This window comes from Carassius carassius, chromosome 17 (assembly GCF_963082965.1).
Source record: "Carassius carassius chromosome 17, fCarCar2.1, whole genome shotgun sequence".
Taxonomy (NCBI): Eukaryota; Metazoa; Chordata; class Actinopteri; order Cypriniformes; family Cyprinidae; genus Carassius; species Carassius carassius.
The window spans coordinates 2,503,948-2,530,805 of record NC_081771.1 but is presented as its reverse complement, the minus strand read 5'-3'; the positions used below and the strand labels follow the sequence as shown (position 1 = coordinate 2,530,805).

The window sequence follows — 26,858 nt, the reverse complement described above, 5'->3', positions numbered from 1 at the left end:
GGAGAAGGGTCTTGGTTAGACTGGTGACATAGAAGCTGATGGTCACTCTAGTTGAGCTCCATGATCATATGTGCAGATGGGAGAAACCTAGAGAAGGACAAACATCAATGCAGCACTCCACCAATCTGGGCTTTGTGGCCGTGTGGCCAAACTCAATCCTCTCCTAAGTGAAGACACACGAAAACACACTTGGAATTACCAAAAAAGGACCTAAAGGACCCTCAGACTCTGAGAAACAAGATTCCCTCGTCTGATGAACCTCAATTCCAAGCATCATGTTTGAAGGAAACCAGCTCTGCTCATCACCTGCAGAGTAGCATCCCAAAGTAAAGTGTGCTGTTAGCAGCCTCATGCTGCATGTGGGGCTGTTTTTCAGCGGCAGGGACTGAGGGACTCATCAGAGCAGAAGAAAAGCTCAATGCACCAAAATATTGAGATAACCTTAATAAAAACCTAGCCCAATTAAAACTGAGCAATTAAGACTGAGCAGAAGGTTCACCTTCCAACAGGACAGTGACCCTAAGCACACAGCAGAAGTGGCTTATAGACTACTCTATGAATGTCCTTGAGCGGCCCAGCCACAGTCTGGGATTGAACCCATTCATATATTTCTGGAGAAACCTGAAGATGTGTGTCTGCCTGTATCCAACCTGACAGAACTTGAGAGGTGAAGAGATGAGAAGAAGAATGGCAGATAATTGTCAAATGCTGATGTGCAAATCTTGGTGAATACCCAAAAGGACTTAAGGCTGTAAAAGTGCTTCAGCTAAGTACTGAGTTAAGGGTTTGAATACTTAATACAATGTACTTATTTCAGGTTTTTTTATTTTATTTTAGTTTTATTCCATTTCCCATTTATATGTTCATATTCGTATCTGTACTTAATATGAAGCAATTAATTCCTGACAATTTTAATAGACTTTACTAATTAAAATGTATGTATTTATCCGAACACAAGTATTTTTGTGGTCACATTGGAAATCTAAATTTTATATAAGCTTTTTTTTTCACATGCAAAAAATACTATATGAGTTATACAGTATAACTAATATATGCACAATTCAAACCTTGGTTCATTCCTTAAGTGGAGAAACATTTATTAAAACGAGGAAGTACTGAATATAGTATATTTAATGGCTTCCCCATATCTCATTATTTTCTTGTTCCTGTAATCTCTGCTCCTTTCCCAGATGGCTATGCTGCTGAAACTACAAGAGGCTGCCAATTACATCGAGTCACCAGAGAAAGAATCAGATCCAAAACTCCCTCCTCTCTGAACATCTCCTCCATCTCTCCTGCTGTCCATGTCCAGGTCCAGCTGCCCCGCACCTGCAGATGACACTGTACTGTTACTATAAATGCTGTGGGTGCATTTCACCCACTCTTTTATTATATTATTCATCCAACCTTTTTTATTTCAGTGGAATGTCCCTTACAGAAAAGCACTGTGGTGGTACCATGGTTCAGTGATGCTATCAGATGGTAATACCGTGGTACTTTCTCATACGGGTAGTTGACTTGTTCTGCAGTATGACATGCTGTACGATCATAAAACAGCATTTAAACGATCGTTTAAACAGCATTTTGCTCTTTTAAAGTTATTATGCATGCAGCATGCATAATAATGAATGAGCTTCTATGAATCGTAAGAGTATTTTTGCTTGTAAAAATGGATTTGTTGCACCTCAGGACCTTTAAAGTGAACTAGTGATGGCAAAAATAGTGGTTATGGCAGGAAAAAGTTCAGGAAGAAATGGTAACCCATTACAGCACCAACAACTACACTTTACTGTATTCTGTACATTCATTACAAAACAGTTAAAATATGGTGGTGATCCATAAAACTGAGTAAATACCATGGTATTATCTTTTAGTGACCAAACCATGGTAATACCACCACAGCCGGATCATCCATGGTAAATTTTAGTTTTTACCATGGTACTTTTATGTAAGGGATGGCAAAAAAAATTAATTTGTCATGAAATGTAACTCTTTCTCCTAAAAAAAAAAATTGGGAAAATGATCATTTTATAGCACTTCTATCTACATATTTTGGTTTCAGACGCTTTGGTACGCATGTAATTCTCTTTGCGGGAACTTTTACTGTTCCACTGCTGCCCGTATTAACAACTCAATGATACAGGTGCTAAAATCACTAGTGTGCGAGAGTGGCTTCATCTCGTGGTAATGAATAAGAGCCAACATGGGAGATATTGGGAAATATTACGTCTCACTTAATAATGTAACTCTTTTCAGGCCACTTTAGCCTATGCTGCTTTTTGTATGTTTAATTTCTTTCAGGTTTGAATATGGCCACAGCATAAGCTAGTTTAACCCCAGAAACAATTAAGCAGAACGCATTAAACCTTTTCTTCTTCTTTCTAACACAGTGAATGCCTTATAACAGATTCTAAGTGTGCTATCATGTTCCCTTTTCACTCTGTAGAGTTAAGCAAAGTTCAGAAATAAACTTCCATAAAATGAATCTGAATTAAATCAGAAACGCATAGGAATTTACTGAATTGCATTTCAAAAAAGTCTTGATGTATTGTGGTTTGCAGGAAACAGCTGAATGGTATTTTCAATCTTAAAACTAAACAGGCTGTCTTTGAATTTCATTCCATTTTAATTCTAATTCCTAAAACTTTAATTGAAAGTAGGATTCTGCATCCTGTTTCGAAAGGCGCTTAACAATAATAAACTGAAGCTGGTGCTCCCTCAAAAGTTCCCACCGACACAAAAGCACCTCAGTAACACGCTGTAAAGATCACTTGGATTCGGAGAGATGTCCCAACCACAAACGGGCCATTTTTGTGCTCTTTGAGTTACTGTAATGATACTGTAGAGATGTTTCGCTTGGCTTTGGCACTGATCTCAGCTCAGGGGTTTGGTTATCTCAGGCCTCTAACTAGATTCAGCTACAGCTACCTTCTCAGTTACTGCTCTCTTTGTAGCAAATGGTGCAAATGTAGAAAACCAAATATTCAGTATGAGCCTTTCATTTGAAGTTACTAGAGACTATCACCCCCAATAAAGTGCACATGGATGTGAAGATTATTTGGTGCTATTCTGTATCACTATTGGAAAACATGACTTGGTTTAGCAAAAATCGCACTTGAAATCCATTAGCCTTACTCTTGTGGTATTTAAGGGGATCTTTACATACAACCAAGTAATCATTTTATTTATACAATCCTTTTAGTTGTAGTTTTAGAGCTATAAGCATTAGGTTTCTTTAGATGTAGTTTAAACATTGCACTAAAAATCCACCTCGATATCGCTATGTCAAAGTAAATCAACCTCCTAATGTCTAAAAACATATCAAACCGCGCGCCATTTCTCTGAAGCTTACGATTAATATCAGAGTCTGCAGTTCTGTTGAGCACTAACAAGAGTAGTGTACACTACATCCATACGTCCTCAGCGCTCACACAGAAGAAGATTGGCTCTCAGAAAGCAGTGGTGGACCAGTAATTTCCCATCTCTGTACCTGAAACTAGTATCCAAACACGCATGTAGCTAAAGTTAAAATTTAACTCAAATCATTCCATTCATTTCTATTCATCTATACTGCATTATCATTACTCTACACAGTGTAAATATGATTTTTGTAGTTCCTTCTCCAAGAAATGAGGGTTTGTGGAGTCTATTAGCCAAATAGAGAGAGACTCGTAATGTTCAAGATGGCAAAATGATTTTGTTATTTTAGCCTCCTTTAGTTGCGCCGCTGCTGCTGCTGCTTCAAGTATAATATGTGACTTTTATATTTGATTACATTCCAGACATAAGATAGTGTGTCAATGGCTTTTGTTGCTTATCTGCTGAAGATCCTAGTTGGCCATTTGCAGTTTCATTTTATATCAATAAATGCCACTGCAACAAAATATTACATTTCATAACCGTAACATGTCGGTGAATTACCACTGATATTGAATCTGGATCAGTGAATAAAACTAATTATTGAGGGAATAAATCTCATTCAAGTGTTTTCATTGTCAGCAGCTATTCTTTGTTTCAAAAAGACGTTTATTAGTGTGACTAAAGCCGCTGAACACTGTCTGCATCATGTTTCTGGTTATTGTGCCTGTGACCGTGTGATAGCTGTGCTGTGTTGTGCAAAGTCCCATTTAATGCGACAATTCAGCAACTTTTTACCGTCTACTTTGTCCTTGAATGGTAATGACAGCACATGGATGGTGATTGGTAAAACTGGATTTTTATGCTGATTTCACTGTCTATCGCTCATAAGATTTGGTTTGTGTCTTCTTCTGTTGCTGTTTTCACTCTTTAATGCACCTTTTTATGTGGACTATATTGTTGCAATAATTTGTTGTGTGTTAAACAGAGTCAGGAACTCTTTGATAAAGTCTTTGGGTGATTGTATGCCTTGATGGTGCTGTCTTGAGGTCAGGGTCAAATGAATGAGAACTTACAGTAGGCCTATATCATGTGGTGTGCTTTTATGTAAAGTATTTCAAAGAGGAACAATGAAAAATATAAAGATAATATTACAGATACAAAGTGGTGAGAAGTTGCTGAATGGTCCTTTCACTTCATGCAAAGCTTGATATTGATTCAAAAGTCCAATATTATTGCATACAAGGTAATATGACAGTAGAAGATGTAAGTTCCAATGTGCAATGGGTTTCTAAATGTCGTAAACGCATGTCACCTTAGTGTGAAGCAGAATTACGGATGTGTTCTACCTAATTTGGGGTCATATAAAAGGAATGATATAAGTTTCTTTTTATTGTAATGTTCCCCCAAATGATTGTTTGTACAACTTCATTTCCATTTTGTACAGAACGTTATAAATGTAAACATTGTACATAGCGTGGCCCTGCATTTGCAACAACAATCATTTAAGAAAAATACATAATGTCATTAAGAAATGTGGTTTGTAAGGAAGACGTGTGCTTTTGTTACTGATGGAGTGGCCCGGTACATAAAGACTGTCATGCTTTGGATGTTCAGAATATGACCACCAAGACATTGTCCATCTGTCATAATAAAACCACAACGTTCGTTAACTGTGTTCTTTGTTGTGTCTTATGTTTTCACATGCTTTGAAGTACAGTATGCAAAACTTTTAAACTACCTTTGTTCCTTACCTTAAACATGCATGTAATTTGTGGAATTTAATAAGTTTAGTATGTACCTAATTTTCGGCAAAATATAATTTGTATAATTTGTAATCTACCGTTTGCCATTATTAAAGTCTTCCTTGTGCAATTTATGTAGGCTACTTAATTTTCTTTATTCAACATATAAACTGTTTCTAAATGAAGCACTTAACACCATGCACTTATATTATATACCTATGCACTATGTACTCAACCATGTAGTGTTTGAATTATATAAGGTGCTTTGTCATTAATAAAAGGAGTCTGATAAAGTTGAGTGCATGAGGTGTTCAACATTCCACACTTCAGGGGCATCCCAAATCACATAATTTAGCACTAATCTATGACATTTTGTAATAATAAAAAATAAAAATTGCACTTTAAATACCCGGATGATTCACTTAAGTAATAAAGTGTGGAATGTTGAACACTTCATGCACTCAGCTGTAGCAGCTTTAATTACGTCGCGAAGGAGGAGGGGCTATCAAACTCAGTTTATAAATGAAAAAAAAAACATAATTCATATGGTCGAGTACATAGGTTATGAGTGCATAGTGTAGTTTTCGATCAAGTGCATCATCCGGGTATTTGAAGTGCACTTTTTCTTTTTTGGAATTTTAAGTGTGAACACACTACAAACACTATTTATAAAACATCTTAGAATAGTGCATAAGTACCCAATTTGGGACGCACTTTTTAGACTACATCTTGTCGTTACTAAAGCATTTAAATGCAGTTTAAATCTTGCCTTTTTATTTTCCGAAATTAAAAATCAGTTTAGAATGTATAGGCTACTTAAAATGCCCCTCGCCCACCCTCAGTAAGCTACTCGCACACTTCTTATCAGCAGTGACACTCGACTGTGAGTACAGTGTTTATATACACCATAAGTGAGCGTGATGCTGAGAGCTCTGCTCTCTCACTAGTAACTTGAAACTCTGGAGGGGAGGAGTTGAGTAGCACCACATGCCTAAGGCTATAAATCTGGGGTGACCCATCTTCAGACTGAGCCGAAGGACTTACTAGGTCAGAGGGATCCCAGAAGCGGACAAGCATGCCGGCAAAACCAGCCCCGATAAAGAAGTCGGCTAAAGCCGCCAAGAAGGAGGAACCGGCACCCAAACCCGCACCCGCACCCGAACCAGCGCCCGAGCCTGCTCCCGCACCTGAGCCCGCGCCCGCTGAACCAGCCCCCGCCGAAGCTGCTCCAGCGGAGGCAGCACCCGCTGAAGGAGCCCCGGTGGAGGCACCTCCTGCTGAAGCACCTCCTGCTGAAGCACCTCCTGCTGAAGCTCCCCCTGCTGAAGCACCACCAGCCGAACCTGCTGCAGGTACTGAGTGTGTACCGAGACCCCAACTAAGTACATGCAGAGTATACACATACACAAAATGGATGAATATAAATGATATTGTGCTATCACTAAATAATTTCATTTCTTAATGTTTATGCATGGTTAAATATAGGCTACTAAAATGAAATTGAGACAGATAATGTGCACATTCATACAGTCTGATTCCATTATCTGTGAATGCCAGGAATCACAAAATGACCAGAAAATTGTTTGACGTATCAATATGTAGGCTACTTGTTTCTGTTTTAAAAAAATATATTCTGTGCATGCAAATCAAGCCTCATATATTTGGTACATTCTAACATTTTACTAACATTTGGAAATTATTTGCTGGCCACATCGCATAAGAAGCCTCTGCAAACGCTGCTGAGGCCTCCCTGCCTTCATGTTCATGTACTGAGTTTGGAAACTCTGTGTACTGAGATCATATTTTGGATCCCAAAACCTGACCTGAGCTATTATTCAATATTTTTTGACAAAACTAATACCTGACGCTCTATTATATGCCGCTTTTATTAATGTACCTATTTAACACCAGCTGATGCTGAAGCACCCCCTGCTGAAGCCCCACCAGCCGAACCCGCTGCAGGTGTGTACGGAGACCCCAAACTAAATGCATGGATCTTAACAAGTGCATTCTAAATGGATACTTTTATTGGGTGAATATCTTTAAGAAAGAGCATAGCTTTTCTGCAAACAGTAAAATCAGTTATATTTAAGTCCAAAATTGTAAGAAAAAAAGAAATGATAATTTGCATAAAAATAATGAGAATAATCCAGTCATGTTAATGAATCGTGATTTAAACCAGCATTAATGAAATTGATCACAGCAGATATTGCCATGAAGTACATTCAAGTACAATTTAAATAATAAATCATCACAGTGATGGGAACATTTTTATCATTTATGTGTAATAAGATTTAGAAGAAAAATGTGCCTAAAAAATAGTGTCATTTGCTTTATGCAAGATAGTTTCTTTTATCTTACAGTGATTTGGTGAAATATGACCATGCTTCTGTAAGATCCACTCTATCATTTGTAATAATACAAATGCAAACAAACAGATTAACACATGCATGTTGTCATTTAATAATTACCTCCTAATGCATGAGAACTTAGTGTGCATTGCTACTGGAGCCAAGAACTCTTGGTAGCTACTTGGAAAACATCTGACTACAGCGGATGGTTTAAAAAAAACACAAGTGAGCATTTACACCTGTTAACCTCTCCTCGCTTCCACACTAAACTGATCATAGCAGCTGTTCACCCTGACCTACTCCACGCCTATTCTGCTATACTTTTGCTCTACTTCAAGTATGCATTTGATTTCCAGGAATTACTTGATTTATTTTGCCTTTTTGGATTAAAATGCATTTTTCAAAAATACCATGGTAGCCATAGTTTCCATAAAAATATCATAATGCGACTGTTATTTACCTGTAGTGAAAAGTACTGTAGCAGTTCTATGGTAAGATGAAGATAGTCCATGCACCATTTGATTAACATGCTACTCCAAGGTGCCAAATGCTATGTTATAGTACTTTTCTCTTTTGCGCTTACTAAACATTTTTTTGTAATGTGTCAAAAATCGAACAGGTACCAGAAAGATTTTGCAATTGTTCACCTATTAATTTATGATTTACAGTGGTAACAATAACTGGTGGTATTTTCTTGGAAGCTGTGGTTAACAAGGTGAAATGCAGTCAAATTAAAGGATTTTTAAAAATTGTTTTAGTGTCTTCAGAACATAAAGCTTAATGTGAGCTTCTACAGAAGCTCAGTTCCTTAATTTTTCACTATAATGTGTGAGCATTCACAAGAGAATCTGTTCTGCTCTCTAACAAAAGCAAAGCATGCCATTCACCACCTGTGCAATTGTTATTTTAACAGCAGCTATATCCACTGAGGTATTTAGAGCTTGCGGCAAACACAGACAACTCTATTTACAGTCCCACAGAGAGCTTAACTCAATGCATAAAGAAAATAGTAAATATTTAACTATAATGTTTTAATTAGCGAGCCCAGTCTTTTGCAGTCACAAGGTAAGTGTGTAATTAAGGGGAATTATTTCGTGATGGTTGGTTTTAGAAATATTCTTTTTATTAAATGAAATAATGATAGCATTAACAGTATCAGGCATACACAAAATGGGTGAATATAAAAGATATTCATTATTTTGTGTACAGCTTATATACTACCACTAAATTATTTCATTTCTTACTGTTTATGCAAGGTTAACTATACTAAAATGATCTTAAACAGATTCATCCAGTCTGATTCCATTATCTGTGAATGCCAGGAATCACAAAACGACCAAATATTGTTTGATGTATCGATGTGTACTTGTTTCTGTTTTAAAAAAATATATTCTGTACATGCAAATCAAACCTCACATATTTGGTCCATTCAGACATTTTACTAACATTTAGAAATTATTTGTTGGCCACATCACATAAGAAGTCGCTGCAAACGCTGCTGAGGCCCCGCTAATGATAATAGCAAAACAGCTACTGTAAGTTTATTTGACAAACTGTATTTGTCAGTCAACATGAAAGACAAAATGCTCGCAACCCATTTTAAAAGCATGTTCAGTGTGTCAGTATTGCCTTCATGTTGACTCTCTAATCTAATCAATGCATTTTTATAATAAAGGCGATGCTAGAAATGCACCAATTTTATATTTAAGGTACTGAATTTGGAAACCCTATGTGCTGAGATCATATTTTGGATCATGCCAAAACCTGACCTGAGCTATTATTCCATAATGGTTGAAAAAGCTAATGCCTGACACTCTATTATATGCCGCTTTTATTAATGTGCCCTGCTTATTTAACACCAGCTGATGCTGAAGCACCACCTGCTGAGGAAGTCAAAGCACCTACACCTCCTCCACCTGCAGGTAAACCCACAGGAAATCAAAACCGCTTCAGATCACCGACATTGTGTCATTACCAATTGAAACATCAGTGTCTGATTTTAGTTTGAAATATGAAATGCGTGTTTTCCTCTCCAGAGCCCACCAGCGAGCCTCTCGAGCTCGGAGTTGAGGATGTCAATGACACTTCCGTCACTATCTCATGGAGACCACCAGCCACCATTGGAAACTCTGGTCTGGATGGATACACTGTGGAAATCTGCAAGGAAGGAAGTGAGTCTGATCATGTCAATTAAAAAATTCATCGATCTTGCAATAAAAATGCCTTTTTGTTCTATAAATCAAAAACGCTGCCTGTTTAGGCATCGTCTGACTTGATGGGCAAGTACACCTGGGTAATAAAGCCCTCACTGAGGATTAAACCTAAAATCTAAAGCCTTTTCATTTGATTACGGTGTCTTGCAGAACACATTTGCATTCATTTCCATCTTGAAATGCCACCTCACAATACCATAACCTAAATTAAATTCAGCGAAAAGTTCATTAACATTTTATTAGCTGGTCAAAGCTCTCAGTTGCACCTGCCCCCAGTATGTCAACAGCAACATACACCCACCTCAGTTGTGTCCCTATATGGAGTGAGGCATTTCTAGAAGTCTGACAGCAGAAGAGCATGGCTGCTGCGCTCATGTCAGTCGCACACACATAAATACAGAATGCTGATATAGCCATTAAAGTGCAAATACATTCTGAAAAAAAAAAGTATATTCACTCACATATCGATTTGTTATGGAAAAAATAAACTGACTTGTTTCAATTGTCATTTTCCTAAAAAAATTATAATAATACTGTAATAATATTTATATACCGAATTATATTATAAAGTCACATTTCTAATAGCTTTACAATGAATGTGAAATTATTTAGCAAATCGATTTTTATTATTATTAATAGAATGCAATAAAATTATTAAAAGTTCTTAATATTTTTGTGTATTATTTAAAATGTGACACATTTAAAATGTTTTTATTTTTTATTTTTTGAATAATAATAATTAAGAAATATTTAATTTCAGTGTTTATATCATTATTTTTTATGCATTTTATTTAAAAATTGGCATTCCAAAAGTTTTACAGTCAACGTTCACAATTAATCCAACATAATTTGTTATGATTGTTAATCGGATGCAAATCACTAAGGTTGTGGTGCAGATACATATCAAACTATTAAATGTATTACTATAATTAAGTATTATTATTTACATTTTGCCTTTCAAACAGCTTAAAAATCTATGTACATTTAAACAACAATACATTTTTTGAACCTCTTGGGATGCAAATCATATTGGATGTTCTTGCAACTAATTTTATATTTTTCTATCCAAGCTGGTGACTGGAAAGCCGCTAACGAGGAGCTGACTGTGTCCTGCCGTTACATCATTAAGAACCAGACCACCGGTGACCGCCTGAACATCAGGGTGGTGGCTGTAAACCCTGGCGGCCGCAGCGCTCCTGCTTCTCTGGCCGACGCTGTCCTGGTGAGAGAGGTTGTGGGTAAGTCAACATTTTACTTCCCAAATACTGTAGCTTTAAGTTAAGTTATAAATTATCATGACGTGTTATGAGTTTCCTTCGCTTGGCCACAGAAAAAAAGAGCAACCAGGGACATAAAACAACAAAGACCAAGCAGAAATCCACATGATTTATTCATTACTGATATAGCTGCCAAATAACCGTGCTGGCATTCATTTAATATTCATGAGCCATGCTGAAAAGTTTCATAATGTGTTTCATAATATGCATCCAAAGCCAGTCTTCCTTAGACCAAATAACTGTAAATGTTGGAACATAGAGTTACCCAGCCATGGCTGCTCTAAAGATCGGGGGCCACTTCTCAGGTCTCAAGTATCCCAGACATCTCGAGAGGTGAAACTGGTACCACGTCAAGCCCACTGCTCATGCTGTGTTACAGGGCCCCCTAATTGGCTCTGAGAGGTTGCCAGTTGTGAAAAAATAAATCTAAATAAATCTAACTGACAAGCGTCTGGCTTAAGCGCAAAGATGTGTTCCCTTAAAAACCCTCTTAGACCAGACAGCAGTGTTAAAAACATCTAAAAAAAAACATTTTAAAAAATCTTTGTTGTTGCATGACTTTAGACAGTTTTTAGTAGTGCTTTTTAATATAGGTTTTTCAATACAAATTAAATGTAATAGTCCGGACAAATATCCATGTTGACAATAATTTTGTTTAAATTTGAAACAAATGTATAAGCACTTAAACACTGACTATGTACATACGTGCACACACAATATTGTCCAACAAAAGTCCAAGTATGTCACATTCAGCCTCATTATCGCAGGAGTTATGTAAACTAGTTTTTGTGCACAAATGCTTGCAATCCCTTTACATACTCTAAGGATGTCTGGCGTCTAAAGAAAGAAATCATAAATGTAGAATGGAAAGTCAAGCTGGATTGGAATGTAACTTGAATCCAGTCTACGCAGAAGAGGGGGAGAGAAATTTTGGCATATCTCCGATTAAAGGTCTTCTTTCTGCATGCCCTCCAATGCACGGAGGCATGTCATGAATTGTTTTTCCAATAAGAAAAGCCTCTGTTGCATATCCTTGGAAAATAGTTGTTAAGTGCTGTGCATTAACAAGGATTATGTGAAGGTTTTACATGGCTTCAAAGCCATTGACAGCTAGCCACCTGGACCAGTGTCAAGCTGCTTCCTTTAAGAGCGATGGCGACAAGTGTAAATGGGTCGAGTCGGAGGGCGGGATGCATTTCCCAAATGTTCTCGGACTTTCTAAAGGAGTCAAGTAGCATATAAGGTTACCCCAGGAGACTTTTTAGCTCACTAGAGATGCTATGTTTATTTAGAGGCATGCTGTTGCTTGTACGAGTTAGCATCCGGCTAATGCTTCAAGGAGATTTCACCCTTTTATATGCATTGCAGATTAAAATGCAGACTGAAATGCAAAAGCTTTTAATTCCATTCATGTACTAAAAAAGTTACATATTTTGTGGCGTGGACTAGCATCCATTAGAAATCAACACTAAACTGCAACTCTAAGATGCAGCCTTTGAAATTATTTGTAATTCAGCAGTTTTAATGTAACTAAAGCTCTCCATCATAAGTTATTAGTGGCAGGCGTGTGATAAGACTGATCTATTTTAAGTCGTGATGAGTCCAACAGAGCCACCATTAACTTGTTGGCTAGCTTAGGGTGTATTAGAGTAATTGACTCCTTATAATGTGTTTAGCTTCAGTGCTTCTGCATATGGTTTTGCAAAAGATTTTGGTAGTGTTTTTTTTCTGTAGACTGTTTAACCAACTCAACATGCAACAGACTAACTGCAGCTCAGGATGAAATTACAGTTAGCTTGCGCTCTGGAAGCCAGGGTCACGTTAAGGTTAGCAAGTCAGTTTGGTTCAATAAATACTGCTATCCTAGCTAGCAAGGAACATTCTCAGAACTTTGGCTAAAATTCTCTCTTTGGCAAGATACTCTAAAATTGTTAAATCTCTGAAGATATAACATAAATCAAATAATCATATTATGTACCATTTTTCCTCTCTACAGATCGCCCCAAAATTCGTCTGCCACGTTTCCTGAGGCAGCGTTATGTGAAAAATGTTGGAGAGAAAATCAACCTTGTTGTTCCCTTCAGTGTATGTACTCTCTTGATAATTGTTAAATTTACTGCAAAAGCATGATGATGACTATATAAACTCTTTTAAAGGTAGCTTAACTCCTGCTTGCTTATTCATGTTTTTGCCAGAACTTTTAACAGGACATGGGCTAAATTTGGACAAAAAATACTTCAATTTAGAATACTTGGAATAAGTATGCTGACATGCTACTCTTACTCAAAGAGTATGCTGTATCAAACTCACAGTTTTATTTCCTGTTGAAAACTTTTCCTGTTAAGACAGGAAGTTGCACTGGATATATCGCAGGACTGCCCTGGTACTATATTTTGTTGTTTTTTTTAAATAGCCAGTGGCCTTTTGTTTATATCACAGCCAAGATTTACTGCTTTAACACTAATCACACCCTCATAAAAAAAGTACAAACAAGCTCCTTGGTGGTCAAGATGTTTGCATTTGTAAATGTATATATATTTTTTATTGATAAAATGTATTGGTGAAATGTCTAAAGGTTTATATTTAACATATGACAATCTTTTTTATTTCTGAAATTGTATATGTAATGTGTGGCAACCTTCATTTGTAACTAAACTTAATTAATACATTTTATTATTCGTTGAATTAATTAATTTATATTGTTTTTGTTATGTAAAGTGTTCTTCTGTTCTAAAAACAATAAAAAAGAAGTATAATTTAGCATATGTTTAGAAAGAGTATTTATTATGGATTACGGAAATAATATGTTTAAAAGAATGTAGTTAAGTGTGAATTGAATGCAATGTTTTCTGACATGTAATTGCACTTAAATGAAAAGTTTTACAGTTTAATTTTATATTAAATGCAAGTAGTTGACTTTTAGGGTGCTTTTGTTTTAGCAGACTTCAATTTTTCACCATTAATTTTATAGTCTTTGAAAATAGTGGGGAAGTCGTGGCCTAATGGTTAGAGAGTCGGACTCCCAATCGAAAGGTTGTGGGTTCGAGTCCCGGGCCAGCATGTACAGTTCTCTCTCCACCTTCAATACCACGACTTAGGTGCCCTTGAGCAAGGCATCGAACCCCCAACTGCTCCCCGGGCGCCGCAGCATAAATGGCTGCCCACTGCTCCGGGTGTGTGTTCACAGTGTGTGTGTGTGTGTTCACTGCTCTGTGTGTGTGCACTTTGGATGGGTTAAATGCAGAGCACAAATTCCGAGTATGGGTCACCATACTTGGCTGAATGTCACTTCACTTTTTTTTCATATGGTTAAAGTATGTACTGTCAAATTGACAAGCATTTCTGGTTACTTTAATTTTAGTACATTTTAAAAATATTTTTACATTATATATAATATTAAATAACAACCACAGTTAAAATTAAAATCAAGTATTTACATGTGCTTAAATATGTTTATCAACAATCAAAATAAGTGTACATACGTGCATAATAAAATATTTTAAACTATAGGTTTAAAGTAAAACTTTTAGTTTATCGTTATTGCTAAGTGTACCTTTTAAAAGTGCACTTAACTGTGTTAGGAAAATTTCTCTTTAAGTATAATTAGTTAGACTTTTATTTCATTAATACTGCATAATCTGCAAGCTCAGGTTTTTTTAAATATACTTACTGTATATAATTTAAATATATATTGTAAGTGCACAATTTATACAATTATTTAAACTTTGTCACAAGAAAGGATTTAATAGGACTAAAATAAAAATGCAAGAAGAAGACCACCAGTCAGTCTATTCTAACTCTGTTTTCAATTAATATATCTGGAAAAAGTTGATTTTGTCAAATAAATTGTGGCTAACAGTCTTTTTTTTTTTTACCTGCAGGGCAAACCACAACCTGTTGTGTCATGGACAAAGGATGGCCAGCCTCTAGATCCTAAAAAGGTGAACATCCGCAACACCGACAAGGACAGCATCTTCTTCATCCGTGCCGCAGAGAGAGCCGACTCCGGCGTGTATGAGATGTGCGTGAAAGTGGACAGCTTTGAGGACAAAGCCGAGGTGACTCTGCAGATTGTTGGTAAGTGTTCATACACACCATGGACCATGGTTTATGTTAGTTTTTTTTTAACAGTTTACTTTGTTGACCTGTTCACCAGAGTTGCCTGGACCTCCAGCCAGCATCAAGATTGTGGACTCCTGGGGTTTCAATGTTGCTCTGGAATGGACTGAACCCAAGGATAATGGAAACACAACTATCACTGGATACACCATCCAGAAGGCTGACAAAAAAACAGGGGTAGAAGCTCTTTCAAAAATTAAGTTTATGAAAAAATACCATGCTATTAATGTGATTTTTTTTACTTGATTAACATTGCAATAGACATTTACCATGGCTGTGTAATGTTTGTTATGACGTGATGCCATGTTTTAACAAGGTATTCTTGCTTTGAAGTACCATGTAAATGCCAAGCTTAAGGAGCCATTCATGTCAAATGCGTGTTTGCATCTAAAAACACTAGATGCACCACTTGCCCCGTCTCCAGGGTCTTCTGATTGGTCCACTGTTTTGGCACTGACACTGACGAGCGGCGTGGCACGTAAAAGTTGAAATTCTTTTCTCTTGACACGGCATCCTAAAAACGTGGCGCTCATGTGAGATGCTGACATCGAGACTCAAGTGCAGCCGTCATACTTGTACATCTAGCACATGCCGCATGCTTACATAAAAAAAAAAACAATGGAAAACAATGTTTCTTGGTTTTACAATACTTTTTACTATCCAAGCTCATCATACAGAGACAGCTATAATTGTGCCATTCATAGTTTAGATTTCTCCCATTTGAAGTTTTTTGAGTGACCCGTCTGGTCCTCAACATTATCACTGCTTTGAGCAATAGGGGTGGGATTGTGTTTATTGTATCAATTGCACAGTGTTGCAGGTTCATAAAACTGTTTTGAAAACTATGTTTATTCATGCTGTTCCTTTCAATGGCACTAGTCAGCCCGATGATCTAATTAACTGTCAGTAGTCATGTCTGGAGTATATGGACCTGTGCTGCTGTCTCTCCACAGGACTGGTTCACAGTACTGGAGCATTATCACAGAATGAATGCCACTATTTCAGACCTGATCATGGGTAACACCTACATGTTCAGGGCCTTCACTGAGAACAAGTGCGGAATCAGTAAAGAGGCCACTGTTACAAAGACCTCAGCCACCATCCAGAAGACAGGTGAACCAGCTTTTCTGCATCTTGTGTATTGACATTTGACTGTTGAATTGTGTTTCTAATTTACACACACACACACACACACACACACACACACACACACATATACACAAATACACACAAATACACACACACACACACACACACATATATATATATATACATATATATATATATATATATATATATATATATATACATATATATATATATATATATATATATATATATATATATATATATATATATATATATATATATATTAGTATTAAGTATTATTATATATTTTTTTAATATTTTGAAATTAGTCTAATTTTTTATGTTTTCATTTGGAATTTTGTTTATAATTGTAATTACATTTTTTTTTTTTTTTTTTTTATGTGCTTTTGTAAATTTTGATTTCATAATAATAATAAAATTGTCAATTTTAGTTGTTCCAGTTAGAAAGGCAACATTTTCGTTTGAAGTTTTTCATCAAACGATTGTATTTTATTTCGGCTTTATTTTAATTTAATTTATTTTAAAAATGTTTTAGTAGTTTTATCTTTAGTTAAGAATAGTAACCCTGGTCTTCTCTTTTGACATTTATGCATGTGGCAGATGCTTTTTTCCTATGTGACTAGCATTCAATTTACAAATAATTTGACATCCACTGGCATCTTGTTATTCTTACTTCACTGATCCTCATCATGTGTTTTTATAGGCATTGACTACAAGCCTCCAGAGTACAAGGAACATGACTTCAACGAGGCACCCAAATTCACCACCCCCCTGGCAGACCGCAGCACAACTGTTGGCTATAACACCAAGCTGCTTTGCTCCGTTAGGGGATTCCCTAAGGTACTTGGTTTTTCACGCACCCATAAGCAAAACTAGTGTGCTGGAAATAGTTTTCAGACAAGGTTTTCAAGGTTATGAACAAACACTGTTCCAGTAACATTAATAGAGCATTCATTCAGCTTTATCTGGTCTTTAATAATATTCTCAAAACGCTAGCACAAAAACATTATTTATACATTGTTTATGGGATGTTCAAGTTGGACATTTGTCTAACATTTTTGAAATGTTCCTACTAGTTAGTTTCAAATGGTTTAAAGAGCATTCAAAAGTAACATAATCATAATGTTTGCAAAATTCTAAAATGGAACTTTCTCTTAATGTTGTTTCTAACATTCACATAACCAAGAAAAACATTTTAAGACCTGTTATGTTTTATTAAAATATAAGTTTTGAGATGATCCAAGAAGGCTTGTAGTTATTTTATTTGATCTAAATGAATTGAACTTTGATGCACCGCATACTGTATGTATGCATTTTTACAATCAGATGGTTTTTAGTCTGCATGCAAATATTAAAGTTTAATACTCATGTTTTAGTGTACTGTTTAAATGGTAATTCGTGTTTACATGGCACATGCATTTCTGACTACATCTGAATGTGGTTTGTTTAAGAGATCTTATTGCAGAACACTCATCAGATCACCTGAATCTCTTCAGGTGTAAACATCATCCTACTGTATATCCGTTCATCTTTCTGAGCAGTCCAGCCTCATGCAGTTCAGTAATGTGTTACATTATTGTAAAGATGGTGTTGATGGGTATTTTGTAAGGAGGTGTCAACAACAAAATCAACACTTAATCCATCAAGTTCAGTGAAGGAATCCGCCACTAACATGCCACCAGAGATAGTGCAGCTCCTAGAGGGGAAGATAACTAGACCAGCGACAGATAAGTGGGATTCCTACATCACTATGATGGGATGAGCTTCCAAACACCGATATGTGGATGCCATGACACTGGGATCAGACAGACGCATGGATGAAAGTGTCCAAAATGAACACTCTCCAAGTGCCAAATGCTTGTAAAAATTGCTTTGGTGGGAGAATAAAAACCCAGTGGCTGCTAACTTTATAGGGAAATGTGACATAATGCATGTTATTTTGTTGTGTAGCTCAATGGAAAGTTTATCTGCCTAGTTTTTCTTTAATATCAGTACATATATTAAATATTTCCATATTAGTCTAAGCCACCAAAACAAAATTGTTCTAATTTCTCTTCCACTCGTAGAAAAATTAGAAAATGTTCCAAAAGCATTTTTTGCAGTGATGCTTTTGTAGAAGAACCATTTTTGGTTGCCATTAAGTGAACAGTTCTTAAAAAAAATTTCTTGTTATTGATAAGAATATTTTAACCCTTTAACCGTCACCCCGTCCCATATACGGGACGCCTACGTTTACTTTACTATATTACAATCAAATCTAATCTAATCTTGACAAACTATATATCGTTGGAAAGGCCTAAGACTCCTGAATATATATTTTATGAATGTTTTTTGTTAAAAAATTATGTAGGAAAAGTAATAGATTAATTTATGACAAGAGTGCACCCTCAAAAATCTAAATTATAACAGGAGTTTTGACCTTTGTTTCAAAAAAGAATTCTTCGTTGCCTTTTTCTCTATCACATTTTAGAAATCATCAGAAATTATATATTGACTGAAAACTTCAAATCTCAAAATTCATCCTTTAAAACCCATTTTAAAATCAGACATTGAATCAGTCAGATCAGTCATGAATTATAAAAATTTAGGTTTGTATCATGCACATTCAAGTCTATCTTCAAAAACGTGAGTGACAGTTAAGGTTAATAATCAAAAGAACCATCACTTCCAATAAAGAACCGTCATTTTTAGAGTGTGTCATTGGCTGTTGTGTGATAAAAACAATTCTAGTGTCTTTGTCCATAATTTTTATTGTATTTTTGTATTATTTTTTTTTTTACCAATTATAGACTGCAAATGTCAAATTGTTATTGTTTTCTGACCTCTTTGCAGCCCAAGATTCAGTGGATGAAGAATCAGATGATTATCGGCGACGACCCCAAGTTCAGGCAAATCAACAACCAGGGCATCTGCTCCCTAGAGATCCGCAAGCCCGGCAACTTTGACGGTGGCGTCTACACCTGCAGAGCCAAGAACGAGCACGGAGAGGCCTTGGTGACCTGCAAACTGGAGGTTAAACGTAAGTGACACAAGTGTGTTTTTAAGGTGCCAGTGATACACTTTGGAACATGCAAAAAAAGGATTTCCCAGTCATGATGGGTTTGTGATAGTCTCAGTCTTGATTGACAGCATAATGAACCAACTAAAAGAGGGTTTTCTGTCCTTGGAAATAGCCATGGCCATGGAAATCGTATGACTGTGACTCCAATGCCCAGAAAGCCACGAAAATGTCTATGGAGACTAAACGCATTATCTAATTATGCTCAGCTCCATAATATTTTATGGAAGTGCAGTGGCTGTGAAATCATTTTCTGCACGTAATCATGAAGGACTGGAAAAGTTGTGGCATTTTGTTGCTGAATTGAATTACGGTGCATTTAAATATTTAATATTATGTTGGGTTATGTGCAAATAACTGAGAATGCACGTTTAAATCAGCTCTTTAGATTTAATCAAGGCCACATTTAGAGTGATTCAACATCATGCAGACATGTTTGACTGATAGAAAATCAAGAACATTTTTCTGGTGCTGAAAAGAAGCTCTATATGTTAAAGAGAAAATCAAATCATGCTGATTCATGGAATGATATAAAACATTTTAATGATAGAAACAAATGATATGGAGTTTATATTTAGAACTGAAATGCAAGTACAGTATGTCAAATAGATGTCTAGGTCTATCAGATGATACTGTAATGATAGTCAGATGATCTTCGGTGTGTTAGAAACAGGTTGGAATCATTCCATGCTGACTTATCAAATGGAGCATCACTTTATTGACGTGTAATATCAGTGTAATCTAACCTAAGATATGTTAATACAAATACAGCTTAACCCAATCCGTGTTTTTATGTTTGTCAAGTTATCACTCCACATGCGTCTTCACTGGGTCGGACAGATTTATTGTTATTGTAAAATGATTTACAGCCTTCTGAAAGCAGAGAAGATGAACATGTCAGACAGAACAAGAGTTGCACATGTTTGAGATAAAACTGGAGTGTCGCTGGATGGTTAACATGCTTGTTTATACGGGTGATAACTTTACGGACATTTATCCCACGCGTAATGTTTTGAAAGCTAGTGGACTGAACTGCATTCTTCCTTTGGTTCCCAACAGAGCCTGTGATTGGTGATGCTGATAAGAAATAAGTTCAACACCCACATTCATACAGGTCAGTCTCTATTTTTAGATGTGTTCAGGAGTCTAAATGCTGCTCTTTGAAATTTTCTGTTCGTATAAGTATCCTGAAATACATCACATATTTTTATGAAGCAGTACAACTGAACGGTTTTCAACATATAATCTGATAATTACCAGAAATGCTTCTTGAGCTGTAAATCATCATATTAGAATGATTTCTGAAGATCATGTGACACTGAAGACTGGATATGCTGAAAATACAGCTTTGACCACAGCAATAAATTACATTTGACAAAAGAAAAAAGTTCATTTAGATTATAATAATATTTCATAATATTACAGATTTTACTGTATTTTTAAGCAATTAAAAACAGCCTTGGTGAGACTTTTGAACTATTATACTTACTTAATATTTCATTTCATATTATATACTTCACTCAGTATTTCATTTAGGGCTACAAAGACCATAACTTTGCTTGAAAACTTTTTTTTTCTCACTGAAATATGTTTTTGGCATTAGTAAATATTTAACGATTCCCTCTCTCTTTTTCAATCAAATATATAAATGGAAAATATTGATATAGTTGATTTTGTCCAATAACACTTTAAATTGTATGTTGAATTTATAGTTAGTTTTGATTCCTTCTATTGTCCTCATTTGTAAGTCACTTATATAAAAGCGTTTGTGGCTAAATGACTAAATGTAATGTAAATGTTTATCACAAGTTTATCATGTTTGTCACAAAAAAAATGTAACACAAAAGAACAGTTTTGAGTTTTTTTTTCTTTGGAAAAGGAGCTTTGGATTGCCAAAAAGAGTCTTGGTTCTCTGTCTATTTGGGTCTTGACAAGACATCTGTCTTCCCCTCCGAGCCTGGCCTTACATGGGGGACACTAAACTTGGAGATTGCGGCCCCTGCTGCTGGAAGTGTCCGAGTGGCAATTCCCCATAAATTAAACTTGTTATGACTCTATACGTGTACCAGCAGAGAGACTAAATTACATCCACCTGACTGTGCACCGTTAGACCCCGACGAGTCCTCATCTACTGCTAGATCTCACCACAGAACACAGTAAAACATGTTGCTTGATTGTTAGAACTATTTCAGGCCGACTGACACCTGTTCCTTGTTCTTCCTCTCTGCATGCGCTCCAGTCCCAATGAGCAACAGAGAAATGTGGGATCCCTCTCGAAAGGTGAGAACTCATTCCAGAATGTTCCAGCTCCAACATCAGCTCTGATAAGCTACTTTCAAAGCTATTAAAAAGTTGAATAAATTAATCAGTTGAATTATATATTCATGGCAGAAGGTTGAAATCCTTTTTGTTGATAAAATAATTTTTAAATGTAATTATTATTTTATTATTATTATTATTTATATATATATATATATATATATATATATATATATTTGTAGTGCCTGTAGTGTCTTTATTTTTTATTATTTATAATTATTTTATATTTTTCTCCCATTTTATAATGGTGAATTTAATAAATAATTTCATTAATAATAAAGGAATATCATTTTTTTACAATTTGAATGGTTAAAAGCAGTGTTGTTTTAGTATTACTGATATACTATTTTAGTTTTTGTTAATATTTTAATTAGATTTTATTTTTATAGTTTCTGGTGTCAGTTTAGTTTTATTTATTCATTGTTCGTTAACTTTTGCCTATATATTTTGTTCCTCCAATTTTACAGTGGTTAAAGTTGTAAATAGTTCATTGTATTATTAATAATTATAAGAAGAAACGTGATAATTTTAATGGCTTAAAACAGTGTTTAGAATCATTAATATGTTATTATTAATATGTTTCCATTTTAGATTGTATTAGTTTAGTTTCCCTTTAGATTCACAAATTTATTCACAGTTTAAATTTTTTTGCCTTTTTAAAAAATATATGCCTATATATAATTTATGAATGTTTATTTTGTATTATTTATTTTTAGTTATTTTAGTAGTTTAAACAGAAATGTTACCTTGGCAACTTACTAAAATAGGATTTAAAAAAAATGTATTTTTAATGTATTTTATTTAAGTTTCCATTAAAGCAGATAAAGCAGTTTGGTATATTAATATGCAATTCAACTGATATGCCATATGTAATTTTTTATTACTAATTTGACTCTTTCTTTCACTTTTGTAGGATTGTGAAGACCTCTTTTGCTGATGAGAAAAAAAACACATGTACATATGAAATAAAAATCTATATAAAAATAGAAATTTTCCTCCCATTTCAGAATTTAATCCTTGGTCTCACAATTATGAAAAAAGCACATATATTTATTAAATGGACGTTTAGATCAGCAGCTGCCTGCATGTATTGATTCTTGTCTGTGTATCGCCACACATACTCGTCCCTGAGTCCAGTGATGTAACTCAGATCAAGTCCCATCCGGACCATCAGGAGTGTTTGATCAATTAAATGATAGTCTTTCACCCACACAATGTCTTTTGTCATTTGTCATAATGTCAGTGCACTGAATGTAACATTTAAAGGAACGTTCAGGACTCAACAGACCGAGTGACCCTGAACACTGTCCGCAGTTGAGCCTGAATAGGGTGACATTCATTAGTATGGAAATTATTTATTTCTGTGACGCAAACTTTGTACAGACACCTTCCCAACCAGTGGAAACTCAGCTGAGAGCAGACGGGTTACTGAAGGTCACACACACACACACACACACACACACACACACACACACGCACACACACACACACACACACACAACACACACACACACACACACACACACATGCATGAAGATAAATGTGTCTGTGAGAATGCAAAGACTTTGAAAGGACTATGTGCTATATGCATGATGTTCATTATCGACTTCACAGGGTTCTTGTCAGAGAAACCTAAAGCCTAGTGCTTATTTCGTTTGGCCAGCATCATGAAACCCTGCGCCAACACATAAGAAAAGTTAGTGATGCAAATGCCTGTTGGAATATAAGAAATAAAACAAATCTGGTGGGGTTTATGCTTAATACTAATGATACATAAAAAACATAGGCCTTGTTGACCCCAAGCAATATGATCATTTCCACAATCCCACTGGATCTCATATTGTAGAATGGCCTTGATTCAGTTCAATGTACTTTACCTTTCTTCTCATTAATGTGTGTGCGCAGTGTGTGCGTTATTATATTAATTGAATCTTTTTACATAATCATAAACACATTGTTTTCTAGTACAAATAGTTTTACTTGTATTTAGTTTTGCTTTACTGTGGCTAATAAATAGGTCATTCACAGAAAAATAGCTTACTTCTGCATTGTAATATGAGGTAGAAATCAAAATCTTCTCTAGAAAAGCTTCTCTAGTGAATTCCAGTCAATCTTGTTTTAAAGACAAGATTTTTGTATTTCAATATGGATGTTTATAGTTACATTTTTTTCTAATAATTTTACAAAAAAAAAATACAAAAAGATGATTACAAATACAGTACAATGCGTTTGCATGAATGAACTGTTGAGATGTGTGTATATTTCTAAACAGTAGATGGCAGCAACTTTACTGTTTTTAGCTGTTAACTCTAATTAATATTATATACAGCAAGTAATATACCAAAGCATAGGAATACTGATGCCAGCATACCAAATACTGAGAAAGTGGGAGAAATAATCATTTCTTATTTCTTATCCCACTATTTTTTTTTTCAACAAAACTGCATTCTGGGATTTCGTTCTTCATGAAGATGCATGCAATGCTGCCTTGGCCAAGTGAATCTGGAATAGTCTTTGTATAGCATCAGGACAAGCCTATAATGTCTTAAAATGTGGCCTTTAGAAAACTCATGTCCACAACATTCCTCAACAGTTGTCCTCCACTTGAATCCTAATTTGTGAACAAGGCCATGTCGTTATCAAATCTGGGTCTAAAGTATGCTAACACATCCTTGAGGTACTATGTAAAAATCTGATACAGTGTATTTCTATGTAGACTAGCAATTAGAAGATTTTTTCAAATGTTTTTGACAGACATTTCCTATGCTCATCAAAGCAGTTATATTGTGAAATATTAATAACAATATAAGATAGCTGTTTTCTAGATGAATATGTTATAAAATGTGATTTTTTTTCCTGTGATGCAAAGCAATATTTTCAGTATCATTACTCCAGTATTCGGTGTCACATGATGTTCATATTTTATAGAAACTGTGATGTGTTTCATTCAGCATTCTTTCAAAAGAACAGCATTTATTTGAAATGGAATCTTTTGTATCACCTTAAAAGTCTTTACTGTAACATTTGATCATTCAATGCGTCCTCAACTCAAAGCTTTTATTTAATTTTGTTAAATAACCTTTAACATGACCCAGTCACTCAATAACATTGAATAACATAAAGACTGTACTAGATTCAAAACACCACCAGAATCCATCACAGCGCTTGCTTTACCTCTAAACCCACACAACCACTTGACTTATTCAGTGTGGACTGAACATATTAGATCTTTCTTTTCATAAGATACTCAGAAGTTTGATTGAATCTGAAGCTGATTTCATCTGTGGATTTTCACAGCTGCCTGTGCCATATGAGTCTGCTGGGTTTGAGGTCACAGTGCACAGTCTGTTGAGATGGTTATATACTACATGGGAGAGCAGAAAGTTGAAGAAATGCCAATTTGAGCCCAGAGACTGGGAGCTGAATCTGAAACCGAAACGGATCTGGTCAAGGAATGCTGCTGGATTGCTATAGGACATTGCATGATTTGAAATCAATCTGAATAAAATCTTCATAAAAATCTGGAGATAAAAAGTGTCTGTAAAGATTTTTTTTTTCATCCAAAAATTTAAATGTATTCCCTGCAGGCCATCCAAGATGTAGATGAGTTTGTTTCTTCATCAGAACAGATTTGGAAAAATTAAGCATTGCATCACTTGCTCAGCAATGGGTCCTCTGCAGTGAATGGGTGCCATCAGAATGAGAGTCCAAACAGCTGATAAAACATCACAATGATCCACAAGTAATCCACACCACTCCAGTCCATCAGTTAACATCCTGTGAAGACAAAAGCTGCGTGTCTGGATTATTGTGATGTATTTATCAGCTGTTTGGACGCTCATTCTGACGGCACCCATTCACTGCAGAGGATCCATTGGTGTGCAAGTGATTTACAGAAATGCAACATTTCTCCAGATCTGGGTTTGGGTTGATAATCTGTGCTGCAGAGTAAATATGATGTTCACCACCACTCAATCTAATTAAGAAATTATGACTTTTCTGTTTAATTATCAATAACGTTATCATAAATTCTCCAATCTTTAATATCCACAATCTTGGAAATGCAAAACCAGGATACACATCTAGTTTCCAAAGCTGTGATGAACTGTAATCTGATAACATACGCAGCATTCCTCACAGAGATGAATGATGGAGCCGGCTGTATTGTATCAGGTTTATGGTGCTTGTCATTCGGGGCGGCATCACTATTGTGGCATCGCAGCTGGACAAACAAATGATGCTCAATAGATGTTCTGTCTACTGCAATAAGAACTGATGATATAGAGAAGCACAGACAGCACTCAGCTGAATTTGAGTGCACAAAACGCATGCTGACAACAGACTGACATGTATTTCTAGAATATGGTTTGCATAAACAGCCTGTCAGTGGTGTTTTGTAATGAGATAAAGTCTTAGTCAACACCTAACTTGAGAACTGGAAAGGAAAAGTTGTATAAAGTGCTCTGGGCGGTTGCTACAGCGCTCTGGAATCTAACTAGGCAGCTACTAGGCAGTTGTAAAATTGATTTGGGTGGTTTATATTTGACTCTCATTTTGAAGGCTGCACCCTCAGGAAGTTGCATTTGTTGGCTACATATTTCACTGGGCACCATTACATTCCAAAGTAAGAAAGAAATTAAAACAAATTATGCCTCACAATTAATAACAGTCAACTTTACGTTGGTTACGTTTCCAAACCAAGACATCCTCGATGGGGCCTACAAATGCGACCTCTGGGGGCGCAGCCTTTGAAATTAGAAATTTGTTTTTTTTATTGTTTCTAAAGTATTTATTAATATTTTAAATTAGCTTTTATATTATAATTTTTGCTTTATTTTCATTTATTTTATTTTTTATCAAACATTTGTAATGTATGTAACTCTATATTGCATTCAGTTTCAGTCTTACGTATTTTATTAGCTGACATTTTATTTCAGATTGGTTTTTTATGTTTCAAAGGGTTTTTAGTGTGTGGGTTTTTCATTTTGTTTTATTTTTTATTTAATACATTTTTATTTTAAATTAGATTTTTTTGTCATTTTATTCGTCTTAGTTTTTTAAATACATATTTTTATTAAGCTCTAATTAATTTATTTTAGTTTCAATGTTAGTAATTTTAGTACTTAACCTTTAGCCACAGTTTGTACAATAAAAGTTGTTAGACTTATCAGACCATCATAATTAAGTACACTTAACTGTAATAGCCTGCATCTTTCCTCTGACACGCCACAGTATTTTTACGTTTAAATTAAGCACCTGAAGCACTGTACATTTTCTTAATGCATCCAAGGAATTCTTGCTCCGTCATG

At 35.5% G+C, this 26,858-nt stretch overlaps 2 protein-coding genes and 1 long non-coding RNA gene across 9 annotated transcripts in view; 2 read left to right on the top strand and 1 right to left on the bottom strand.

The window, feature by feature from the left end:
- nav1b (neuron navigator 1b) overlaps positions 1-1,544 on the top strand; it is a 73,801-nt gene extending 72,257 nt beyond the window's left edge. For all 3 annotated transcript variants that reach the window (XM_059570405.1, XM_059570407.1, XM_059570406.1), the window contains one exon: positions 1,191-1,544. In XM_059570405.1, the coding sequence (XP_059426388.1) occupies positions 1,191-1,277 (87 nt within the window). In that variant the 3' untranslated portion in view covers positions 1,278-1,544. The remainder of the gene's footprint in view (positions 1-1,190) is intronic.
- A 4,633-nt stretch (positions 1,545-6,177) lies between these two features.
- LOC132160736 (myosin-binding protein H-like) lies at positions 6,178-22,764 on the top strand. Of its 5 annotated transcripts, XR_009438068.1 has the most exons (14): positions 6,178-6,454; positions 7,014-7,064; positions 9,316-9,375; positions 9,490-9,624; positions 10,737-10,904; positions 12,940-13,028; positions 14,825-15,020; positions 15,100-15,239; positions 16,016-16,175; positions 16,876-17,012; positions 19,005-19,191; positions 20,290-20,344; positions 21,470-21,510; positions 22,463-22,764. XR_009438068.1 is itself a non-coding variant. In XM_059570404.1 (12 exons), exons 1-12 carry the CDS (start codon positions 6,178-6,180, stop codon positions 20,319-20,321), a joined length of 1,632 nt encoding a protein of 543 aa, XP_059426387.1. In that variant the 3' UTR covers positions 20,322-20,345. The 5 variants fall into 5 exon arrangements, 1 of the variants encoding a protein (XP_059426387.1); XR_009438069.1 differs by lacking the exon at positions 7,014-7,064; XR_009438070.1 differs by lacking the exon at positions 9,316-9,375.
- On the bottom strand, positions 6,276-7,132 carry LOC132160737 (uncharacterized). Its single transcript, XR_009438072.1, has 2 exons — positions 7,029-7,132; positions 6,276-6,388 (listed from the first exon to the last, which is right to left on the bottom strand). It is a non-coding gene; the product is annotated as an uncharacterized LOC132160737 (long non-coding RNA).
- Positions 22,765-26,858: the final 4,094 nt, after the last annotated feature.

Coding starts and splice junctions, on each gene's coding strand:
- LOC132160736 (XM_059570404.1), top strand. CDS start 6,178: ATGCCGGCAAAACCAGCCCCGATAAAGAAGTCGGCTAAAGCCGCCAAG. Junction 9,625..10,736: donor GGAAATCTGCAAGGAAGGAA/GTGAGTCTGATC, acceptor TTTCTATCCAAG/CTGGTGACTGGAAAGCCGCT. Junction 15,240..16,015: donor AGGCTGACAAAAAAACAGGG/GTAGAAGCTCTT, acceptor GTCTCTCCACAG/GACTGGTTCACAGTACTGGA.